This window comes from Mirounga leonina, unplaced genomic scaffold, assembly GCF_011800145.1.
Source record: "Mirounga leonina isolate KUSES-001 unplaced genomic scaffold, KU_Mleo_1.0 Mir_94, whole genome shotgun sequence".
Lineage (NCBI taxonomy): Eukaryota > Metazoa > Chordata > Mammalia > Carnivora > Phocidae > Mirounga > Mirounga leonina.
In genome coordinates this window covers 41,226,718-41,251,589 of record NW_023270855.1, presented here as the reverse complement: position 1 = coordinate 41,251,589, position 24,872 = coordinate 41,226,718, and the positions used below count along the sequence as shown (strand labels likewise).

The 24,872-nt window shown below is 45.1% G+C and overlaps 1 protein-coding gene across 3 annotated transcripts in view; it reads right to left on the bottom strand.

The window, feature by feature from the left end:
* USP4 (ubiquitin specific peptidase 4) overlaps positions 1 to 24,872 on the bottom strand; it is a 52,864-nt gene that overhangs the window by 10,273 nt on the left and 17,719 nt on the right. Inside the window, exons 7-14 of one of the 3 annotated variants that reach the window (XM_034998201.1) lie at positions 12,858 to 12,998; positions 11,940 to 12,057; positions 8,261 to 8,434; positions 6,239 to 6,397; positions 5,111 to 5,335; positions 4,065 to 4,148; positions 3,039 to 3,133; positions 556 to 747 (exon numbers count right to left, since the gene is read on the bottom strand). In XM_034998201.1, coding sequence (XP_034854092.1) covers positions 556 to 747; positions 3,039 to 3,133; positions 4,065 to 4,148; positions 5,111 to 5,335; positions 6,239 to 6,397; positions 8,261 to 8,434; positions 11,940 to 12,057; positions 12,858 to 12,998 — 1,188 coding nt within the window. Of the gene's footprint in view, positions 1 to 555; positions 748 to 3,038; positions 3,134 to 4,064; positions 4,149 to 5,110; positions 5,336 to 6,238; positions 6,398 to 8,260; positions 8,435 to 11,939; positions 12,058 to 12,857; positions 12,999 to 24,872 lie in introns of those variants that run through there. The other 2 variants (XM_034998202.1, XM_034998203.1) reach the window with 2 other exon arrangements.

The following is a 24,872-nucleotide window of genomic DNA, read 5'->3' as shown; positions in this document are numbered from 1 at the left end:
TTCACAAAGCAATTCAGATAAATAAAAGGGCTTTAAAATCACATGATGGCTCAATACTTTAAGAAACTGAGAGGAACCCAAAAGATAAGATGTTTTAAGTACCAAGTCACTGAAGGCTCTGAGTCTTCTATGAATGCCTGTTTCAAGTCTTCTACAAATGTCACGTGGCACCATCATTGAAAGAAATATTTCTCAGTAACATTAATCACCAGCTTCAAAGTGATAGGGGAGTACTTTGGAAACTATATTCAAACACAAAGGGACATCAAAGCACTAGATGGCCCAAACCCAGTGACTGACAAGTGTGACAGACACAATTCTAGGAACCACAGAAGAAGCTGAGGTGCTCAGTGTCATGGCGCTTAAGGGGTGCCAGATGCCCTATCCCCACAGCACCTGTCCTGGCCCTCCCGGGGGCCAGCCCAACTGCATTTTCATAGGACTGAGCACCCAGGACCAATACAGGCACTGAGAGGGGAAGATGGGGGGAGGCATTACAGAGACTGGGCTCATCGCGTTTTTAGGTTGCAAGCAAAACGCATTCCTGCCACCAACCTGATACGCTCACAAACAGCCTGGTACAAAGACTCGAGGGTTAGCTTGTGCTTGGCAACAGAAACCAGCAGTGGCTGCCCGTACAGCACGGCCCCGGAGGAAGTGCTTGACGGCCTGGACTTCCTTTCCCTGAAGTAGACTGGAAGCGTGACACATTCAGAGCCATCATCGGAGGTGCTGCAGACCTCGTACCTGTGTCAATCACAAAAGAGGGCACCTTCAGCAGCAGGTCACAACGAGCAGCAGAGATCTGAGCTGCAGCTACATGGTGGCCAGGACTGTGGTTGCTGGGACAAACCATACCTCAGCATAAAAGGTGGATAAACCATTTCCAAGATGATTCTAGAAGCTGGGTCAGCAATCCCAAGGGTCACTGTCAGCAAAACGTGATACACAACCCAGGACTTGGGGCTAACGTGATTCTCTTTCCCCCAACCATGGCCTCAACTCTGTGGTCCTTCAAATGGAACTCAACACAGATGACAGCCATCATCCAGACCATCACTGCAGATACAGAGGCACAGGGGGCTGGGGTGGGAGGGGGGGCCTGGCCACCAAGTTCATCTTCTGTAACCAAGGAGCTCAACTTTTAAAAAGGTATTCCTACGTGTCCTGACCTTCAATAAAACCAAATATCATACAAGAATGTATACCTAGAATATTAGGCAAAGATTCTTTATTTCAAATGAGGAAGCAAATTTATAAAACTAACTGCCATCTTTGTTCAAAAACATTGAAATTAAAGAATCATATTTAATTTTTTAAAAATTAGAGATAACCAAAGAAAATGCTAAATACAAATCAATGATTTTGAAAAATGTGTCTTACTTAGTGAATACATGGGATTGAGGAGATTTATAGATGTTTTATCCTGGAACAGATGTTACCAAAATTGCTGGCAACCGACTGTAGTCTTTCCCTCTTCCTATAGGGGGAGACACAAACTTACTGATTCAATTTTTGGAAAACTATAAACAAACACACACACAAAACCCTCCCCAGATGCCTGGCAAACGATTCTAAATGAAGTATGTGCAGGAGGAGTTCTAAGAAAAACTCACAAAAATGTCCAAGATGTGCTGGGTAAAGGCCCTATGGTCCAGCATTAGGGTCAAGAACCAGGTCTTAGGAGTGAGGCTGGCCCAAATATCAGGCCTGTCACTGTCACTTTCTGGCTGCTGTAACAGGGCCACATGCCCCCCTCTGACACTGCTTACTCAGTGAACAATGGGATTACCCACCTTAGAGGATGGTGGTGAGAAATCAGTAACTCAGCAGCACGGTGCTCCACATGCTCAAAAAATATTAGCAGTACTAGTGTGTTTTCATGACAATTACCAATTCATCTTTAAAACAATTTGCTTCCTTATGGTTGGCACTCAGGCCTCCACAAATTCCTTCGTTGGTGGTGGTTTGCCAGGTTCCCCACACGGCAATGCGCCAGCACCTCTAAGCTCTGGTGTTTGCAAACATTAGTTTCCAGAATTGAGGGAAGGCGCTGTTCAGGACTTGGGATCAGAAATGGACAGCCTTAGCCTGAATCCCAGCATGAGCCCTGGTGCCCTCCATTTGTAAAGTGAGAGAAGATGGCTGTGAGTGGAGAGGCAGCTGCGCAAGTGTGAACAGAACCAGGATCTTGGAAGCGGTCAAGAAGTACTCCTTTTAGAGTAATCTAGAGGTCACAGGCCCAAAAACTTAAAAGGGAAGGAAAAGTCCTCCTTGGTGCACTGCATTCCTCTACCAAAACACAAACCAAAACAAATGCTAAAAACCTTTCTCAGCAGAGTCAAGTTTCCAGTGAGAGGGAACGAGGGAGAAAGAGCATGGGTGTGGTGTACATTCAAGCTTCCCCGAGCAAGTGGCTGTCAGAGCGCGCAGGCAAGCTCACATTCCCCTCCACCCCACTTGGGAGAGGGGGACACACAGGTACAGGGCCTTGAAGTAAGGGGACCTGGGAGGGGCCAAGGGGGCCAGTGGAGCTGGGGGTGTACTATCCCCACACAGATGAGAAAACTAGGTCTCAGAGCTTACAGATTGTTAGAACAGAAAAAGGCTGTTTCCATCAAACCTCCTTGTCGCTCTTGAGACGGTACCTGCCCAAGGAGCCACTGCCTGCACCACATCCCTTCTCTCATCTTCCCGTGGCCCCTTGCACAGCTCTAACTCTTCTTGAGAAAGGCATTTTTGGCAGCAAGTCCATCTGCAGAACCATTAAATAGGCCTTCTTAAAAGGTAGTGACTGTTGACAAAAGGCTATATCCGTGCCGAAGAGAATTATCTGGAATGTCTAGCTCTGAAGTGCCAGGAGGTGCTTAGCACTGATGGCTGCCCACAGTTCTCTGAACACCCATCCCTTGCACCCAAGAGTCAGGGCAAATCCACCTGAGCATTGAGTACCAGATCTTCTGCTCTGGAGACACCTATAAGGCAAAGCCTCTAGAATGTTTCCTTTGACCCTGCAGCAGAAACCACTGAGTACTCACACAAAAATGTCATCCCGAGGCATGATGTGGTTTAAACCTTCATCCATTTGGAAAATTTTGTGGAACCGGTGATTATATACATCTGTGACCACCATCTAAGAATCAACAGTAACAGAAAAATTACAGATGGTTAAGAGCCTCTACATACAACCCAGGAGCAAATGAAAACGATGTGCTGCCAGTATGGCCTCCAGAGAGACCGCCATGCCATCAGCCCCAGAGCTCAGGGGCCAAGGCCCAAGGGAGCACAGCGTGCCTGCCACCAGCAGCAAACATGCTGGTAACATCTGTCCGGAGGTTTACAATGGGATCTGCCCTCAAGTGGCAGGAATGGTGGGGAGCGAGTGCTGACCAGAGACTGGCAGTCATCCAGAAACCTCTGGGGTGTCCCCCAGGGCCAAGAGTCTTGAAACCATCCTCAGCACATAGCTGATCACACCAAACCCCAACTACACAACTGCCTGAAAGCAGCAGGAGTATAAGGGCAGTGGGGCTGAGCAAGGGCACTGACCAGTGCTGGGACCGGGGACGGACTCGGAGCATACTGGAGGATGGGGAGAGGGCTCTTCACTTTCCCCACCTCCACACAGGGCCTCAGCAGAAAGCCCAGCGAGGGGAGCTGCTTTTGAATAAAGATTTCCATCAACAACATCATAATATCACTCCAGACATACAGGATTTAGCGTAGGGAAGAACTTCTAGCTTCTCATACTACACAAAAGGTCATGAGGGAAGGCGCAGGAAAGCTGACAGCAGAGCCCTACTCCTGGCCCTCTGACCACGGCTAGTGGGCCATCAACGGAAGACAGAGTGCTCCCTGTGGCTGAAGGGACAGTCTTAGCCGCAGTGGGTAGTGCACTGTGAGCGAGGGCCAGGAGGTCAGCAGGTCCGAGGTATCCACATATAAGCACGTTTGTGCTGGCCAATAAGAACTACCCCCTAAAATGGCTACAAGTTTGAAAATTCACTCCCAAGGACTAGGAAGCGGCCCCAGGAGGCTGCGTGCCACTGACCGCCCCGCCTTACGTTTTCCGCAGCAACACCGGACAGCCTGGAGAGTGCCTCGCACAGGTCAGACACGGCCCCCATGAGCGGCACAACCACACGGTACTGCAAGAGAGAGAGACAGGAGGGGTGACGAGGGTGCTCAGCAAAGGGTAGGAGACGAGCTGGGAGGAGCAGGCATCACGGAGGGCAGAGATGACCTCCCAGGAACAGTGTGCATGAGGTCAGGGCCCAAAGGAGTGGTCAGAAGAGCAAACAGCAAGTCCTCTGCCTCGGCACCCGTCTCTCTGTTTGCGCAACAGCACGGAAGCCAGCCATTTCTTTCCCTCCTCAATACTGCTTTTTTTTTTTTTAAGATTTTATTTATTTATTTGACAGAGACAGACACAGCGAGAGAGGGAACACAAGCAGGGGGAGTGGGAGAGGGAGAAGCAGGCTTCCCACCGAGCAGGGAGCCCGATGCGGGGCTCGATCCCAGGACCCTGGGATCATGACCTGAACTGAAGGCAGACACTTAACGACTGAGACACCCAGGCACCCCTCCCTCAATACTGCTTTGTCTCATTCTTCACTTTTGGCAGTCACCCACTACTTCCTTGAAGGAATGGCTGAAAATGCTACAAACTGCCACGTGATGGCCTCTGTAAGAGGTGAAGAAACCAAAGCCAGAAGACGAAGCAGTACAGTCTTCCGGTAAGCAGTAGCAGGGCAGGACACTAAGACCCGCTGGCCATGCCATCCATCTAGCCTTCTGTTCTAGCAGACTCTCCTGGCTGACTGACCAGGAAGTACCCTCCTGCTGCCTCCCAGCATTCAGAGGCTAGCACCACTCAGCAGATCAGTCATGTTTCCTTAGCTGAATGAATGGAGCAGGGGGAAAAAGGTGACAGAGAAGCCCAGAGGACCTTCACGATCTTCCCTGAGAGATACAGGATTACACAAAGGTCTGACGGAGGCCGAGGGCGCACACTCAGGCAAGCGCCACGGGGATTCAGAGGCAGCTGGTAGAAGAAGCCGCGCTCAGAGTCCCACGGTGAGGGGTGCCGTGAGGGTGCAGATCCTCTTACCTGGGTAGGTCTGCAGCGAGGGTCAGCAGGAACCAGAAAGACCTCCATAACTCTATCTTTCTTCAGGGGCAGTGGGAGAGTTAGATAGCAAAATGGATCAAAGGTCACAGAAACCTTAGCACATTCTGGGCAAACCAAAGTAGATTTGAAGAGGCCGTGGAACGTGTCCACAATCACAGAGTCATTCCTTAACCTGTGATTCTCCCAGGCTTCCTTTGCCACCACCTGGAAGGAGAAAGATAAACAAGACATTCTCAACACACCCAAGTTGTTTACCCCTTCACCAGAATGATCCACAGCAGAATCTGAGCTGGACCGTGAGGCAGTCTCTGCAGCAAAGAACTTGGTCCAGGCCAGCCAGGGCTTGGACTGCTCTCAGCATACCATTCTCACAACCACATACCAGCTCTATGCCCAATCCCACACTTAACGAAGCCTTCACGTAGGATCGCGGGGCATACAGGCGTCTGCGTGTCCTCTGATGGGAGACAGACAGCCCTGACAGCACTGGGGGCAAATGGACCTGACTAGGGCAAGGACTGCCTCCTATAAGGTGTTCAATGATCCAAAGTCCCTTCACAGTGAGGTTTTAATTTATACTATAGTTCAGCTAATTCAGCTAACTCATCATTTTTCCTTCAAGATATAAATACTACTTTAAAGTTTTCATATGATTAAGCCCAATGTGATAGGGGAACTTAAATACCAAAGTCCCTTTCATTAGATCAGAAAATCGAGGCAAAAAAATCAGTGCCTTAATAATGTTAATAAGAAACTATTTTAATAATCCTATATGTATTTTAAGGAGGTGGGTAATAATCCCAAGGCCCATACTACAGGCACTTTAGTTTTTAGACTGCCCTAGTCTCTGGTTCAGCAATGGAATTATACTACACAAACTGACACTAACTAAAAGAAGCCCAAGCAGGAGAATTAGGAGTAACTAGAGTTTGCCTCTTTCTGACCCGGAATGCATTTCTCCACCACAGTCCGTGTCCACGTCATCAACAGCAAAGGGCAACCAGGGTCCTGGCATCAATACTCAAAGACTCAAAGAATGTCCCTGCAACTCTCAGTAGGAGGCAACTTCTATGAAATGCGATTGTTCAAAAATCTTCAATATCATACCGCATCTGGCCGCCCATTGGCATCCTTCAGCTCCAGGTAGGGTTTCTTCTTTACTCGGTTCAGATCTTCGTGCAATCCGTCTAGAAGAAAGGCTAACAGCTCCTGAGAGTCTTGTTGCTGGTAGCCAGAAAACTGAGGGGCGAAACGTCCCACTTGGGTCTACAACAAAAGCAATCACATCAGAAGGCATAAGATTTAAAGAACCAGTGAAGTCAGATGGGAACTTGCCATCAAAAATAACTTTGCAAGGTCACCTGGGACAGTAAGGGAGAACATCATCTGGCCGAGTGGCCCAATTAATTCCTCAAGAGCTTAAAGGAGGCCAGTAGTTCTCGCCAGAGACAGGGCTCAGATCAAAAGCCAGGACAATAGTAGACCTGGCACCTGGGCCACTACCCTAAAGGAAGAGTGAAGGGTGGCATCCTGAGTGGCCAACACCTTGCAAGTACTGACACGAGTCCCTCTCTTACTTCCTTCTTTGGTTCAGAGTCTCCACGAGAACTTTACAAATGCTATCTGCATTAGCCAGAGGAATCCTCCTGTACCTAACAGCCCTCCTGTCCTTAAATAACTGTCTGCCTTGTATTGCTCTGCATTCATGATCCTCAAGAGCATGGTCCCCAACTAGCACCACCAGCATCACCTGGGAGCCTGTCAGGAATGCACATTCTTGGGCCCAACCTGGACCTACAGAATCAGAAACTCTGGGTATAGGTCCAGTAGTCTGTGTTTAACAGGCCCCTCCAGAGGTTCTAATGAATCCTAAAGTTGGACAATCAATGCTTTCCACCTGTGTTGCCCAATACCATAGCCACTGACCACATGTGACTATTTAAATTAAAATTAAATACAATAGGGGCGCCTGGGTGGCTCAGTCGTTAAGCGTCTGCCTTCGGCTCAGGTCATGATCCCAGAGTCCTGGGATCAAGCCCCGCATCAGGCTCCCTGCTCGGCCAGGAGCCTGCTTCTCCCTCTCCCACTCCCCCTGCTTGTGTTCCCTCTCTAGCTGTCTCTCTCTCTGTCAAATAAATAAAATCTTAAAAAAAAAAAAAATTAAATACAATAAAAAAGTTCAGTTCCTTGTTCACACTAACCACATTTCAATGGCTAGTGACTGCCATACCAGACGGTGAAGAGAAAAAGTGTCCACCATCAAGGAAGCTCTGCACTATCCCTAATATCCCTAAATACGGTCTGCCAATTGTTCATTTACATGAGTTTGAGCTTAATGTGCCATCACCTGATTCTGGTCTCTTTCTGACTTCATGGTATGGAACAGTAATTTATATGTATTTCCCATGATTAATGTGACCACAGGGGTAAAAAGAATTAGTTTTTAATTTCGATAAACCATTTAAATTTTCTCCCTGAGCCAAGTTGCTTCTACCCTCCGACCCTTTGAATAAAAAATAAGCCTATCTTTTTCCACCATGTGCTTCATGAAGGCTCCTTAAACTCCACTGGTGCAGGCTAAATAGGGTCTCTGATTTCAAAATATGAAGGCAAGGTCCTTCCGCTCGACAGGAAAAAACATTTAAGGCAAGGGAAAGCCCAAGTGGCTCCCAGAGCCCACTGCAGTTCACCCAATCTTCCTAGCTGAGGGATCCAAGTGAGAACTGACTTTCACACCACATTCCAGGAATATCAACCCAATTTCTGACTGAGGGGGCTCACACTGTGTATAGGTTCCAGGCTCAGAGAACCTGGGAATACCCTTCAGATAATACTGGAAATTAAACTGAATTATTACAGTCTGGCTTAGGATGTTTCCTACTTCAAGACTGGCACCACAGAATATAGCACTCTGAGCAACCAGCTTACAAACGACTTCTGCAGTATCCTCAGCCCAGAGGTGGGGGCTGAGGTCACTTAGAGTAACTGTGCGCTGCATGACTGAACAACAGAAAAGGAGGATCTCATCGTGTGGGGCTTTTAATCTCATCTTAACCCCAAAATGCAACTGAAATAACACTAAATCACTCTCCCCAAAATGGAAAAAAGGAAGTATATATAGCAACCTACTTTGAACATGCGAGGTGCCACGTGAGAGTCCCTTCCAGACCACATCTGTTTAATGAGCTCTGCATAGGCTTCTGCAATTTCCCCTTTCATTCCCAGAGGGTTATCTCTGTTGATTTCAGCCTCATATTCATCTTTGAGAAAGTAGTCAGTCAGTGGTGCAGTGTTGCTCAAGCACTGAAAAAGAACACGATCAGAGCTCACACCCCTTCTGGCAAGCACACAAAGATAAAGATAAACCAAGTTATTAAGGTCCACTGAGGGTCAACTCCCAACAAAAGGAAGTTCTCAGGAGATTCTCTACAAGGCTCACAACTGTAAGGCATAGCCTCCCAGAAGCCCAAGCTGGTGGCCTGCCTTGCAGCTAACCTCCCAAGGACATGGTCTTGGGGCTCACACTGTCTAAGCACAGTCTCTGAATAACTATCTGAGGGCAAAAGCTGCATACCCTAAGTGCTTGACAGAATAATTTTCTATTCAACGAAAGATGATAATTTTTAACATCATAATTTTAAGATGATAATTTTTTTAACTGGAATTGATTAGGACATTCCACTATCTCATGGGAAGACAAAATATAAATAAGCTGAAGGCAAAATATCTTACTAGAGCTGAAACATTATGGGGGAAAAGATCAGGATAACGAGATAGTAGAAAAAGTAATATATAACATTAATATCCATGTGTACATACTAATTTTAACTCTTCAAATTAAAAACCTGAGTTTTATCAAGTGTTTTTGCGCATCTACTGAGATGGTCGTATGGTTTTTAACTTTATTCTGTGACTATGCTAAGTGACACACATTAATTTTTCAGGTGTCCAATCAACCACGTTCTCCTGGCACAAATCCTACTTGTTCTACACTTTCATCTAGGTATCACTGAATTTGATTTACTAAAATTTCATTTAAATTACTTGTGTCTACAGTAATGAGATATGACTATCTAAAATCTTCCTTTTTTAAAAAATTCCTGTCGCAGGTCCTGGCTGGCTCAGTCAGTGGAGCATGTGATTCTTTGATCTCAGGGTTGTGAGTTCAAGCTCCACACTGGGTGTAGAGATTACTTAAAAATAAAATTTTAGAGGGCACCTGGGTGGCTCAGTTGGTCAAACGACTGCCTTCGGCTCAGGTCATGATCCCGGGGTCCTGGGATCAAGTTCCACATCGGGCTCCCCCTGCTGTGCAGGGAGCCTGCTTCTCCCTCCCTCTCCCTCTGCCTGCCACTCCCCCTGCTTGTGCTCTCTGTCAAATAAATAAATAAAATCTTTAAAAAATAAATAAACAAACAAAATTTCAGAAAAAAAAATTCCTTGTCAATTTTTGGTATCAGAGTATGCTGCCTTGTAAAATGATGTGGGGAGCTGTCTCTCTTTTCCCATTTCATGAAAGAGTTTTTGTATGATTGGTATTACTTCTTGCTTTAAATCTTTGAATATATTCACCAATAAAGCCATCCAGAACAAGAATTTTCTTTGTTGTAAAGCTTTTAATTACTGAGTCAATTTCTTTAACAAATACAGGACTATTCATAATTTCTATTTCTTCCTAAGTTTGATAAATTATGCCTTCCAAAGCAACCTGTCCAAACTTGTCATCTAAATTGTGTTATTGGCATAAAGTTGTTCTATCTTCTAATCTTTTAAAAATTTTTTAAATTTAATTTTATTTAAATTTTACTTATTTAACATAAAGTGCAATACTGGTTTAGTTTACTATCCTCTAATCTTTTTAATGGCTATAGGGTCAGTAGTGATACTCATCTTTCATTCCTAGCTTTGGTCATTTATATTTTCTCTCTTTTCTTCTTCATCAGTTTCCCTGAGCATTTATATAAATTTATTATTTTTTTTTTCAAAGAAGCACATTTGGCTGCAGTGTAAATCACCCCTGTATTTCATTAATTTCTGGTCTTCTATTATTCCCCTCCCACTTCATTTGGGTTTCATTTGTTCTTTCCCTAGCATTAGGAGATAGAAACTTAAATCATGGAAATTTAACCTTTTTTTTTTTTCCCTGAGATTTACATGTAGAGCTATAGACCTCCTCATTATCATTATCTTCATTTAACAGTTGAGGAAAATTGAGGATACAAAGAGTTGAGAAAACCTACCCATGAAATGCCAAATCTCAAGTTTCTTTTCTTTAGTACTCTGCTCTTCCCATCTCACTACAGTGGGGAAAAAATAATTTCCAAATCCAAGAGTTACCTATTTTTTTACATGTCTTTTTATTTTCTCCCTTCTACTCCATGAAACTTCAAAGTTAGACTGTAAGTCCTGTGAATACAAAAACCATGTCTCATTTGCTCACCATGGAGTCTCTATGTATAGTAAAGAATTTGGCCTTGTCCAAAGAGAAAGTCCGGCTTTTGCCCTTGGCTTCTGTACTTCTACAATTTATCTTTTTTTTTTTTTTTTTTTTTTAAGAAGGCTCTGTACCCAACATGGGGCTTGAACTCACGACCCTGAGATCAAGAGGCACATGCTCTACCATCTGAGCCAGCCAGGCTCCCCTTGCCCTTGGCTTCTGGAAAATACTCTGTTGACCCCTGGAATGTTATCCCTGACAGGAATATCTTTGTTTGTCTGGAGGTCATCAGTCATACTGGAGAATCTAACACTGTATTTGGGGTGGTGGTGGCCACACTTATACTGTCATCTTAGGGTGAGAGCCAGCCACTCCAGAAAGACCAACACTGTGACTTGGGGGGAGCAGGGGGGTGGGGGGGACAGACGGACTTGGGTCACGTCTTATCAGTCTACCTGGAGACTGAGTTTAACCACCTAGGCAATCAATCAATCAATCATGCCATGTGATAAACCACCAATAAAAACTCTGCAAACCAAAGCTCAGGTGAGTTTATATATTTGGCAATACCCCATGCCTACTGTTACACATCAATGCCAGGAACATAATGCATCCTGACTCCACAGGGAGAGAACAACAAGCTTTGTACTGGGAACCCTCCTGGACTCTCCCTATTTGCTCCTTCCCTTGGCTAATTTTAACTTGTATCCTTTCCCTATAATAAACCACAACTGTGAGTATAATAGTTTTAAGTGAGTCTATGAGTCCTTCTAGCAAATTACTGAAACTGAAGGTGGTCTTGGGGACTCCCAAACTTGCAGCTGGTGTCAGAAGTGAAGGCAGTCTTGGGAACTCTGCCCTCCTAACTCTGTAGCTGGACCCCAACTCCAGCCCATGTCCACCACAGTATGGTCACACAGTATGTCCCCAATAACTATTTGATCAACAAACAAATGAAGTATCAAAGGGAGGATTTTAGGATTTTGCCCTATCAGGGGCATGAGATAAGACAGCATCACTGGTAAGAAGATGATACCAGCTGTAGTGAGTTCTCATCCCATCAGAAACCAGCCAGGCAAGTACTCCAATATTTTCTGGGGAGATCATCCCTAATGGCCAACAAAATTCAAAGTATTTTTACTGTAAAACCAACCCCAGAACTGATTAAGAAGACATTTTAGGACCATTAAAAGTGATGAGGCCATTCTGTACTTACCAGTGGGAGATGCCCTGATAGGGATCCCTGAAGCTCTAACAAAGGGTAGGCAGGTACCCCTGGTAAAGGATCCCCCAACATTTTAGCATGCCTTTCCTAACCACACCTCAGTCCCGTGAAGAAGCAGTTATTGAGACGACAGTTCTCCCCTCTACCTGCAAAGCGGAGTTCATGAAGCAGGTGTTCCCCAGGTTTCCAAGTCCGCAGAGCCCAGGCTGAATGTGAGACGATAGGGACTCCTGACAATTATATGAAGCAGAGAAGCCAGATCCACTGGAAAACACAACCCACATCAGCAATAAAAGCGAGTGCTGTGCAAATGCCCTCCGGATACCTTGTGGGGCTCCTCCAGGGCCTCTACAATTCTTATCTGGTAATAACTCCATGATATGAGTTTTTTCTCCTCCCCTTGCCAGCCCTCCAGCCACTCCCCTTCTCCTACCCCTGCCCCTGATTTGACATGACAGTAGGTGGTAAACACATCCTTAAGGGGAGAAATGCTGAGTTCTCTAGTTTCAGGCTTTTGGCAAATGCTAACTGTGTCCCTCTGGAAGGCTAACAACTACCATGTGACTTCAGGGAAGAACATGTGGTTACCAAGACTAAGAGCTCACACCTGCCACCACTCACCAGGCCACACTCGGTCCTAACTGTGCCTGAGTATTCATGCACACTCTCTTGCCTCACCCTCCTCCTCATTCAGTCTGTGCTATGTGGCAGGCACTCGTGAGATGCTTGCACAGAGGTCACAGCCATCCGGAGGGGAAACAGGCAGGGATCCCCCACAGCTGAGAACCATTCCCTCAGAGCTATTACTGTGCTGTGATATGGCCAGTCCATCCCTGCACACAAAAAGTGGTACCCCCCAGGACCACCAGTGACAGGCTGTCATATAAGCAGCTCGTATAAGGACAAGCAACGTTAAGTGAGAAGTAGGAGGCATACTTCACGGTGGGTATGAAATGGAGAGAGAAAACACACTCAGCCTGCTCCCACGGGGAACCCTAATCCCACCAGGCTTAGTGTGGCAGCACTCGGAGGGAGGGAAGCAAAGTGAAAGGGCCTGCTCTTACCCCCTGCTGACACCGGAGCTGTGCATCCCAGAGGTGTCAGTGCTATCACCATTTGCAATGGGAGAGGTGGACACTGAGGAATAGGGACTTGCTGATGATGTTGGAGAGGTAGGAAAGTTTCTGGTAGGCGCAGTGCTTGATCTGGGAGAGAGAAGCAGAGACAACGCTACTGACGTTTTGCAAAAAGCAAGCCCTACTGAATGCCTTGGGTCTCTTTCCAAGAAATAAATGTTCTCCAGATTCAGTTATTTAAAATAAACTGCAAAAGGCCTACTGTCATACTACTTCAAGATAAATTTTATTTAAATGAGTCAAGAAATTAACTGGTCTTCCTGGTCTCATTCATTCACATGGTTACCCACCCAATCTCTCAGTAGGATGAACCACAAAGTTGATCTTTAGGGCATCCGGACTTGATTTATAAATCATAAACTTCCCTAATAAGAGTGACCAGTGAAAGACACAGAAAAATGGCAGTAAGAGATGAATATCCCCAAAAATACTCGACCCGAAATGAACAGCTGGTTATAAGTACACTACAACAGGAAAACGGTAATTCCGCTTCACTATGCTATTCAAGGAGAATTGCTTTTGCTTCCTCAAATTTATCAAATGTGAGTAACCTCTGTCTCAAACTTTTGATATTTTTCATAGCATCTTATTTTAGATTTATTCCAACTTCCTGATTAATAAATGCAAGCACTGTCCCAAATATTAAACTGGTATGATTTTTATTAATTTTCTACTAAAATCTGTATAAGAATATGTAGAAGAAAGTGAATTGTTCTGCTTTGTTTCAAATATGTACAAATCTGATTTTCCTTCTAGATTTGGGGTTATTTTTAGACTACAGAAAATGATTACAATATGCCCCAGCAGAGAGCCCAATCTAATGGGATCTGGTCTCAACCAGGGTTCCCTGCAAGAAAGCGAAACAAGGCAGCAGAGATAAGGAGTGACCCTGCACCCACACCTGCAGTGGACAGACATCAGGAAACTACCCAGGGGCCTAATTGGGCATCAGGTACTGAGTTCTGCTCCACACTCTGACATCACAGTGAGAGAGAGGGAAAGAGGGCTCCGCAGCCCCTCACCTTCCCATAGGGAAATGAACCTTTCTCAAATCCTGAAGAGCATCTGCTTCAGAGTGCCTCATCCTCATGCTGCAAATAAGTCCAAGAATCTGGATACCTCTGTAAATGAGACTCAGCAGAACCAAGGGCACTGAAGGTGACTTCAGCACACACATGAAACCTGTCCAATGTGATGCAGGCAGGAAAGTCGCTACTCAAGGCTGGTCTGAGAGGGCATACCATTCTCAGGTCTGTTGACAGGTACTATATGATAGCGAAATTCAAATTCTGACGTGCAGAACCTCAAGGCATATAGTCTAATACTCACTCCCCTTTTTACTAACTGTTCACTACTAACATTCTATTTCTTTGAACTCAAAAGGGCAAAAATCCACAGAAGCCATAACCAAGATCTGTCAATTTCTTAACGACTAAGCCACCCAGGCACCCCTAGATCGGTCAATTTCTTAAACAGACATTTCTGGTTGAAATGAAAGAAAACAAAGAAAAATTCTGACATTTGTTCAAAATGTTCTAGATAACACTGGCAGTAGTTTTCAGAGTAAATCCAGTCAAAAAGAAACCCAGTGATTAATACATAAGGATTTCTTTTTATATGCCTGAAAATTTACATAAGACAAAGTTTTTCTTTTTTAAAGACATTTATTTCAGAGAGACAGAAAGCCAGTGAGCAGGTGGGGGGAGGTGCAGAGGGGGAGGGAGAGGGACAAGCAGACCCTGCACTGAGCGCAGAGCGGGGGGTGGGGGTGGGGAGGCTATCTTGATCTCAGGACCCTGCGATCATGCTGAAACTGAGTCAGACACTTAACAGACTGAGCCACCCATATGCCACAAGACAGTTTTTCTTAAACTCCACCCTTGAGAGACAAAAGCAAGACCTCTGTGCAGAAAAGTGACCATATGGGAAACGCCTGGGCACTTGGCACTTGTCATCAGAAGCTTTAGAGTACATTCTGGGGCACTGCAGGCTGACAAATAGGCAATTGGTGGGAAACCCCTTACGCTCGAGGGTACATATTAGGTGAGTCAAAACCTCACTGGGTCTCATGCCACCAACACTCTGAAAACAGAGGCTTACAACTCCAAAGGAGGATTCCTCTGCTCCTTTAAAAGACACTCTGGTCAAGCCCCTGGTCTCTCAGTAGCTTTCTACCTAGACATTTCCTGCTTCTAGGCATGTCCAGTCCTTACCAATCATAACTAGAACATGCCCTGAACCCATGACTGAGGCCCTGTAACACACTCATGCCTGCCCTCCTTGCTCCACGGACCTCTGCATGCTTCTCAGATGTTCTCCAGGCTGAAAGCTGCTCTGCAGATGAGCCCACCTTTTAGGGATGACCTCAAGTAACCAGAGTCCAGCACCTGGCATTATCATTAAGATAACAATGAACTCAGGGCGCCTGGCTGGCTCAGTGGTAGAGCATGCAACTTTGATCTCGGGGTTGTGAGTTCAAGCCCCATGTTGGGTGTAGAGATAACTTAAGAATAAAATCTTAGAAAAAAAAAAAAAGATAATAATGAACTCTTATTGGAATCCTCACTGCCTTCACAACATCCTAAGCTCTGCTCTCCCCACAACAATGCTGTTAACCCTCACCTGCGTGCACTCACATCTCCACTTCAGGAACACTGGCCTCTTCTACCTCTGAGCAGGCAGCCTCAAAAGGGGGCCATGGTGCAGAGCTAACCAGGCCTTAGAGACCTCAGGCTAGTAAAGTCAGAGGGAGTTAGAGAGAGAGAGAGAAGTGAGGCCTGCTCTACAGAAAACCTTGGAAGCATGAACACAAAGGTTGGAGCAATCCACAAGGAAGACAAACTTGTCTTAAAATGTTCAGAATTTACAAGGTGGCCCTCACTAATAAAAGAGCTGAACAGAAACAATTTATGCTGTTCTCCAGCCACAACACATGTAAAACTGACTCTATATGTAGATTAAAAAAAAAAAAAAAATGGGTTAGGCCAATCAATGACTTCCCCTGGATGACAAATTCACTGGCCGTATTTTACCACTCCCTCAAGGTTAACCTGTGTCTGCTTGACAGATGATGCATTACTAAATATAGCTGTTTTTGTTTGTTTTTTAAAGAAAATCTGATCAAAAGGGGCACCTGTGTAGCTCAGTTGGTTAAGTGTCTACCTTCGACTAAGGTCATGGTCCCAGGGTCATGGGACCAAGCTGCGCTTCAGGCTTCCTGCTCAAGGAGGAGCCTGCTTCTCCCTCTCCCTCTGCCCCTCCCCCTGCTTGTGCTCTCTCTCTAATGAATAAATAAAATCTTGGGGTGAGAAAACATGAGATAAGGAGGCTGAATTAAGGATAGCTTGAATAGTGATTAGAATAACTATAAATGGGGGCTCTTGGGTGACTCAGTCAGTTAAGCATCTGCCTCTGGCTCAGGTCATGATCCCAGAGTCCTGGGATTGAGCCCCGCATCAGGCTCCTGCTCAGTGGGGAGCATGCTTCTCCCTCCCCCTCTCCCCCACCACTCCCACTCATGCTCTCTCTCTCAAATAAAATCTTAAAAAAAAAAAGAAAGAAAATCTGATCTGAGAGTTTTGATGAGTTTAACCCGTTTATAGTTTTTTTTTTTTTTTAAAGATTTTATTTATTTGACGGAGAGAGAACAGGCAGGCAGAGTAGCAGGCTCCCCGTTGAGCAAGGAGCCTGATGTGGGGCACGGACCCAGGACCCATGACCTGAGCTAAAGGCAATCGCTTAACCAACTGAGCCACCCAGGTGCCCCCATTTATAGGTATTTTAATCACTATTCAAGATGTCCTTAATTCAGCCTCCTTATCTCATGTTTTCTAATTACCAAGTTTTCAGTTATTCTTTTTTACTTCTTGCCCTCAATTTCCCTTCTTAGGTGTGGCAGTTTCCTAGTTGTCTCCTAGAGTACTGTGATTTTTTAATAAGAAATATGTATTTTGGGGGGCACCTGGGTGGCTCAGTCGTTAAGTGTCTGCCTTTGGCTCAGGTCATGATCCCAGGGTCCTGGGATCCAGCCCCGCATTAGGCTCCCTGCTCAGTGGGAAGCCTGATTTTCCCTCTCCCACTCCCCCTGCTTGTGTTCCCTCTCTGGCTGTGTCTCTGTCCGTCAAATAAATAAATAAAATCTTAATAAAAAAAAGAAATACGTATTTTTTAAAAAATAATAAGAAATATGTATTTTGGTCTTGTCCAAATTTCCTGGTACACAGTCCCTCAGTAATTTCCTCAGTGATGCGTGCTGGGAGCAGTTTTTGTTATACTTGTGTTTTTGTCCTTGGTTCCTGAAATAGCTTCAAAGTGATAAAAGTGAAAGGAATGTCTTATTTCCAACACACCCCTTTCAACCACCTCTGTTTATGTTAATGACTTTTGGAAAGTCACAAAGGATGGGGCTTGCCAGAAGAACTAATCATGGGATTAGAGGGTTGGAACTTGCAGCTGCCTACCCCCAACCCCCTGGGGAGGGGAGAAGGGCTGGAAATCTGAGTTTAATTACTAATGGCTAAATGATTTAATCAATCATGCCTACTTATTGAGGCCTGCACACAAATCCCTGAAGTACGGGAATTTTGGAGAGCTTCCGGGTTGGTGAAAACTGGAAGTCCCAGAAGGGTGGAATGACTAAGGGCAGCTCCTCACTCACCCCTTTCCTATACCCACCTAGTACCTCTTCCATCTCACTGTTCCCGAGTTATAGCCTTTCTTGACAAACTGGTCATCTAGCAAGTAAACTGTCTTGAGTTCTGTGAATTGTTCTAGCAAATTATCAAGTCCAAGGAGGGGTCACAGGAACCTGATTAATAGCCGGTCATCCCAAGCACAGGTAAGAACCTGGACTTGGAACTGGGATCTAAAGTGGGCCAGTCTGATGGGATTGAGCCCTTAACCTGTGGGATCTGATGCTACTTCCAGGGAGACTGTGCCAGAATTGAGTGAAATTGTACAACACCCAGCAGGTGTCAGAGAACTGAATGGTGTGAGAAAAACCTACACACACGTAGTGGCAAGAAGTACTCGTAGAGTAGAGAAGAGAGGGTTTGTTGCTTTTTTGCCCCCGTTTTGCCTCCCAATAAGCTATTCTGCCCTTTTTCCTTAAAGAACCCCAATTTTTATTTTTATTTATTATTTTTTTAAGATTTTATTTGAGAGAGTGAGAGAGCGAGCGAGAGCACACGCAGGGTAAGGGCAGAGGGAAGGGGAGAAGCAGACTCTCCTGTTGCGCAGGGAGCCTGACGCAGGGCTCGATCCCAGGACCCTGGGATCATGACCTGAACTGAAGGCAGACACTTAACTAAGCCACCCAGGCACCCCAAGAAACCCAATTTGTAGTTAGACACCTTGCAACCCTGCTAAAAAGCATTTTCCTGCCTCTCTTGAAGCCAGGTATGGTCATATCATTGGCTCAAGAGATGCAAAGGGACGTTTTATGTATGATTTCTGGGAAACTTCCTTAAAAGGCAGGGCTATGTCCCTCCTGCTTCTTCCTCCTTGCCACTTGAATGCAGGTGAAACCACAGCAGCTCCAGAATCCTAGACCCACAGGGAAGCAGCACCTTTGAAGTAGAAGCTTCACACAGTAGAACAAGACAGAGCGGCTGGGTTTCTGATACCAGCAGTGGACTGCCCACCTCCGAAATTCTTCTTAGAAAGACTCCAGCATCTAACTTTCTTAATTGCCATCAAACCTTTCCTAATCAACACAGCACATTCCAAAGATATATGTTCTATTTTTACATTTCTGGCAGTTACTCCATTAACTTATCAGGACCTCTAACTATTTTTATTTTTCCCCATCAATTACTTAGACTTGTAACTATCTCCATTTCCCTACAGAGAAAGAGTTCAGCACATTCCCATCTCTCTCTGCTCTGTACTGCCTCCCATTTCCTCACTTGTCTTCCGTATTGGGATTACCCAGAATTAACTTCTGGACTGTTACTGATACGGGCTGCTTTCTTACACCTTTCTTATTATTCAACATTTATTGAAGTACTACATAGAGAATACATAAATCATGAAAGTAAAAATCAAGAAATTTGCACCAAATGAATACATTTACATAACCAGTGCCCTGACCCAGAAACAGGACAGCCCTAGACCCCAAGTGTCCTCTTCATGCTCCCTTCAGTCATCATTTTTCCCACAGCTAACCACTACCATGACCTTGAGACCCCTAGGTAAGTTTTGCCTGTTCTTAAACTTGGTATCAAGAGAACATAGGATGTCGGGCGCCTGGGTGGCTCAGTTGGTTAAGCGACTGCCTTCGGCTCAGGTCATGATCCTGGAGTCCCTGGATCGAGTCCCGCATCGGGCTCCCTGCTCGGCAGGGAGTCTGCTTCTCCCTCTGACCCTCCTCCCTCTCATGCTCTCTGTCTCTCATTCTCTCTGTCTCAAATAAATAAATAAAATCTTTTAAAAAAAAAGAGAACATAGGATGTCATGTTTTGTTTCTGGCTTCTCTCATTCACCATTGTTCATGAACTCAACACTGCTGGGTCCCTATAGACTTTCACGGTGTAAATACACTACAATGTATCTATCCCCTCTATTTTTGGTGGACATCTGGTTTAACTCCAGTTTGCGACTATGACAAGTAGTGCTGTTGTGAACATCTTTGAACATATCTTTAAGTGAGCATGAGATGTATTTCTGTTGGCTGTATGCCTAGGAGTGGTTCGCGGAGTTGTAGAATATGTACATAATTCTTCCTCTAGTAAGGGTTGCCAATCTCCTAAAATCACCCCATTAATTTATATGCCCTATCAGCAGGGCCCAACAATTCAGGGTGCTCCACACCTCAACATCACTTGGTACTGTCCATCTTTTTCACAGCCATTCTGGGGGATGTGCAGAAGCACTGTGTTGTGGTTTTAATTTGTCCTTTCTGGATGACTGCAGAGGTTAACACCTCTCCATATACTTGCTAGCCATCCGGATATCCTCTTTGGTAAATTAACTGTGAAGATCTTTTGCCCCTTTTCTAATGGGGTTGCCTAACTTTTTCTTACTGTCTTGGGAGGCGTTTCTTCCAAATTCTGGATCTAAGCATTGTGTCAGACATATGTACTGCAAATCTTTTCTCACCCTGTGGCTTGCCTTTTTTTTTTTTTTTTAAAGATTTTATTTATTTATTTGAGAGAGAGAGAACACATGGGGGGGGGGGTCAGAGGGAGAAGCAGACTCCCTGTTGAGCAGGGAGCCCGATGCGGGACTCGATCCCGGGACTCCAGGATCATGACCTGAGCCGAAGGCAGTCGCTTAACCAACTGAGCCACCCAGGCACCCGTGGCTTGCCTTTTTACTCTCTGGTGAACAGAAGTTCTTAAAAGTCAGTCACCCCCGGGGCGCCTGGGTGGCTCAGTCGTTAAGCATCTGCCTTCAGCTCAGGTCATGATCCCAGGGTCCTGGGACCAAGCCCCGCATCGGGCTCCCTGCTCGGCCAGGAGCCTGCTTCTCCCTCTCCCACTCCCCCTGCTTGTGTTCCCTCTCTAGCTGTCTCTGTCTTTTTTTTTTTAAAGATTTTTTTATTTATTTATTTGCGAGAGAGAATGAGAGACAGAGAGCACGAGAGGGAGGAGAGTCAGAGGGAGAAGCAGACTCCCTGCCGAGCAGGGAGCCCGATGCGGGACTCGATCCCGGGACTCCAGGATCATGACCTGAGCCGAAGGCAGTTGCTTAACCAACTGAGCCACCCAGGCGCCCCTCTCTCTGTCAAATAAATAAATAAAATCTTAAAAAAAAAAAAATCAGTCACCCCCTCTAACCATTTCCTCCTCCAAGGTTTGTGGCGTTGTGCCTTGTGTCAGAAATCTTTGCTCACTCCAAAGTCCCAAAGCCCTTGCTTTTCTGGCCAACAAAACACTTCCCTAGGTGTGTGCTCTCTCACATGTTACGGATTCTACTGCGTGCCCCTGGACTCTAAAAGTACCTCCTCCACTCAGGAGCTGTGTGTGGAAAACCTTCCAAGGTCAGCTATGCTAGAGGAAAAAAATATTTCATCTTTACATCTAAGTAACAGTTTAGTAGGATACAAAATTCTTTTAAAGTTATTTTACTTTAACTGAAAAAGTATCTCTTAGATCCATTGTTGCTACTGACTAGTCCGCTTCTTATTTCTTTGTGACTTTTTCTTTCAAAACAATTTGGAATTTTCTCTACATCTTTGTTAAGTTTTTACTCTAGTGTCTAGGCGTGGGCTTTCTTCCTTCCATCTGTTGTGTTTAGCATTCTTTAAATTTCAGACCTTTCCTTTTTTATGATTTCTGAGAAACTCTTGGTCATTATAACCTCAAACATTTTCTTCCCCTTCCTCCGGTCATTTCCTCTCTGCTTCTGAGATTCCTATTATACAAACGTTGACATTTCTAGCCCCTATCCTCCACAGCACTTTGCTTCGCCTACCTTTCATCTCTTTATCCCTCCGAATGCCTTGTAGAATTCTTAAACCTGACCTTCCAACTTCTTCAGTCTTCAGCTACATCCATTCTGCTACTCAACCCATCTCCTGAATTCCGCGTTCCCAAGTATGCCTCCCTATTCCCGCTTCATGTACCCACTTCCTTTCCTTGATGATATTCACTATGCTTACTCCACCCTCCCAGGAGGCTGGGAACATGAATTATGCTCCCACTAGCACAGGCTGTCAATCTGCCATTTTCCTTTCACTCGACTATACCACTTGTCAGCTTCTCATTATGGCTCCCTATGAGCTCTTCATCAGGTGAGACCACACTACTCCTCCAATCACTGCACCCCCTCCAATGAACTCCCCACCTCCCCCAGAGGTACAGCTAGAATCCAGAGTCTCACATGACCCACCACCGTCCCCCGAACCCTCCTGCCATCCCTCCTGGCACCAGCCCCAACACACTCCCGCCAGTCTTCAACAAAGCCTGCTTCTGCCTCGGAACGTCCACCACTGCTGATTCCCTCACCTCCTTTGTGACCCTCAGTGGGGCCTCCCTATCACCATATTTAAATCTGCCCCTTCCCAAAGCCTAGCACTTGATTTTCTTCCGTTTTTTTCCCGCAGTCCTTATAAACCATTGGACGAGTGGGTAGTTCCTGTCTATTTACTGTTCCTTGAGGACAGAAACTTTGTTTACTGCTGTATCCTCAGTATCTAGAAGAGTGTCTGGCACTATTAGGGGAGTAGGGAGGGGAGTGTACCTCAGGAATCTCACTCTGGGCTCATTGGCCACTGGACAGACTTTGCAGAGAGAATCTAACCTTCAGGCCAATTCAAGGAGGCACTGCTCTTTTCCAAAAGCTATCTCCCTTCACTGGAATCTGAGACTTCAGGGTGTGGAAGGGATGGGAAGCAGCAGCACTGGGAAGAGAAAAAGGCAGAACTATAACAGTCTCCCTTGGCCAGTACATCCAGCCTCTTCTGCTCCAAGTTGTCAACACTACCTCCCAGACTGGAATCTCCCTTCCGTCTCCCCTGGGGGTTCCTCACAGTTTTTGTTATTTTCTCTGGGTTCTGTGGCATTTCCAGTTCCAAGAAGGGAGTTAGCAGTCTGGGCTAGCCTTTTGATTGCTGCTGTCACAAATTACCAAAAACTTGCTGGCTTAAAAGAACACAAATTTATTATCTTAACAATGTTGCAGGTCAGAAATTCAAAATGATTCTCACTGAGCTAAAGAGCTGTGTTCCTTTGTAGAGGCTCTAGGGACTTCTAGAGGCCACCCAGTGGCCACTGGCTCATGGCCAGTGAAGTCTTTCTGCTCATTACATCACATGCCCTCCATAATGGCCATCACACAGTTACCCCATTCCCCCACCTCCTCCCCTCCAGCAACCCTCAGTTTGTTTCCTATGATTAAGAGTCTCTTATGGTTTGTCTCCCTCTCCGATGTCATCTTTATTTTTCCCTCCCTTCCCCTATGATCCTGTTTTGTGTCTTAAATTACACATGAGTGAGATCATATAATTGTCTTTCTCAGATTGACTTACTATGCTTAGCACAATACCCTCTAGTTCCATCTACATTGTTGCAAATGGCAAGATTTCAATTTTTGATGGCTGCATAATATTCCACTGTATATATACACACCACATCTTCTTTTCCCATTCATCTGTCTATGGACATCTGGGCTCTTTCAATAGTTATTATGGACATTGCTTCTGTAAACACTGGGGTGCAGGTGCCCCTTCGGATCACATTTGTATCTTTCGGGTAAATACCCAGTAGTGCAATTGCTGGGTCATAAGGCAGCTCTATTTTCAACTTTTTGGGGGAACTCCATACTGTCTTCCAGATGGCTGCACCAGCTTCCATTCCCACCAACAGTGTTAAGAGGGTTCCTCTTTCTCCGCATTCTCGCCAACATCTGTCATTTCCTGACTTGTTAATTTTAGCCATTCTGACTGGTGTGAGGTGGTATCTCATTGAGGTTTTGATTTATATTTCCCTGATGCCAAGTGATGTTGAGCATTTTTTCATGTGTCTCTTGGTCATTCATATGTCTTCTTTGGAGAAATGTGTGTTCATGTCTTCTGCCCATTTCTTGATTGGATTATTTGTTCTTTGGGTGCTGAGTTTGATAAGTTCTTTATAGATTTTGGATACTAGCCCTTTATCTGTCATTTGCAAATATCTTCTCCCATTCTGTCAGTTGTCTTTAGGTTTTGTTGACTGTTTCCTTTGCTGTGCAAAAGCATTTTATCTTGATAAAGTCCCAAAAGTTCATTTTTGCCTGTTTCCCTTGCCTCTGGAGACGTGTCTAGCAGGAAGTTGCTGTGACTGAGGTCAAAGAGGTTGCTGCCTGTGTTCTCCTCTAGGATTTTGATGGATTCCTGTCTCACATTTAGGTCTTTCATCCATTTTGAGTCTATTTTTGTGTATGGTGTAAGGAAATGGTCCAGTTTCATTCTTCTGCATATGGCTGTCCAATTTTCCCAACAGCATTTGTTGAAGAGACGGTCTTTTTTCCATTGGATATTCTTTCCTGCTTTGTTGAAGATTAGTTGACCATAGAGTTGAGGGTCTATTTCTGGTTCTCTATTCTGTTCCATTGATCTATGTGTCTGTTTTTGTGCCAGTACCATACTGTCTTGATGATGACAGCTACATAATATATCTTAGACTCCAGAATTGTGATGCCACCAGCTTTTGTTTTCTTTTCCAACATTCCTTTGGCGATTTTGGGTCTTTTCTGGCTCCATACAAATTTCAGGATTATTTGTTCCAGCTCTGTGAAAAGAGTTGATGGTATTTTGATAGGGATTGCATTGAATGTATAGACGGCTCTAGGTAGCACAGACATTTTAACAATATTTGTTCTTCCAATCCACAAGCATGGAACGTTTTTCTATTTCTTTGTGTCTTCCTCAATTTCTTTCATAAGTGTCCTATAGTTTTCTGAGTACAGATCCTTTTCCTCTTTGGTTAGGCTTTTTTCCTTAAGATTTATTTGAGACAGAGACAGCACGAGCAGTGGAAAGGGGCAGATGAGAGGGTCCCTGCTGAGCAAGGAGCCCAACCTGGGGCTCAATCCTAGGACCCTGAGATCATGACGTGAGCAGAAGGCAGACACTTAACCAACTGCGCTACCCAGATGCCCCTCTTTAATTAGGTTTATCCCTAGATATCTTATGGTTTTGGTACAACTGTAAATAGAATAGACTCCTTAATTTCTCTTTCTTCTGTCTCATTGTTAGTGTATAGAAACGCAACTGATTTCTGTGCATTAATTTTATATCCTGCTACTTTGCTGAATTCCTGTATGAGTTCTAGCAATTTGGGGGTAGAGCATCACGTCATCTGCAAAGAGTGAGAGTGTGTCTTCTTTGCTGATTTGGATGACTTTTATTTCTTCTTCTTGTCTGATTGCTGAAGCTAAGACTTCTGATACTATGTTGAAGAGCAGTGGTGATAGTGGACATCCCTACCATGTTCTTGATCTTAGCGGAAAAGCTGTTTTTCC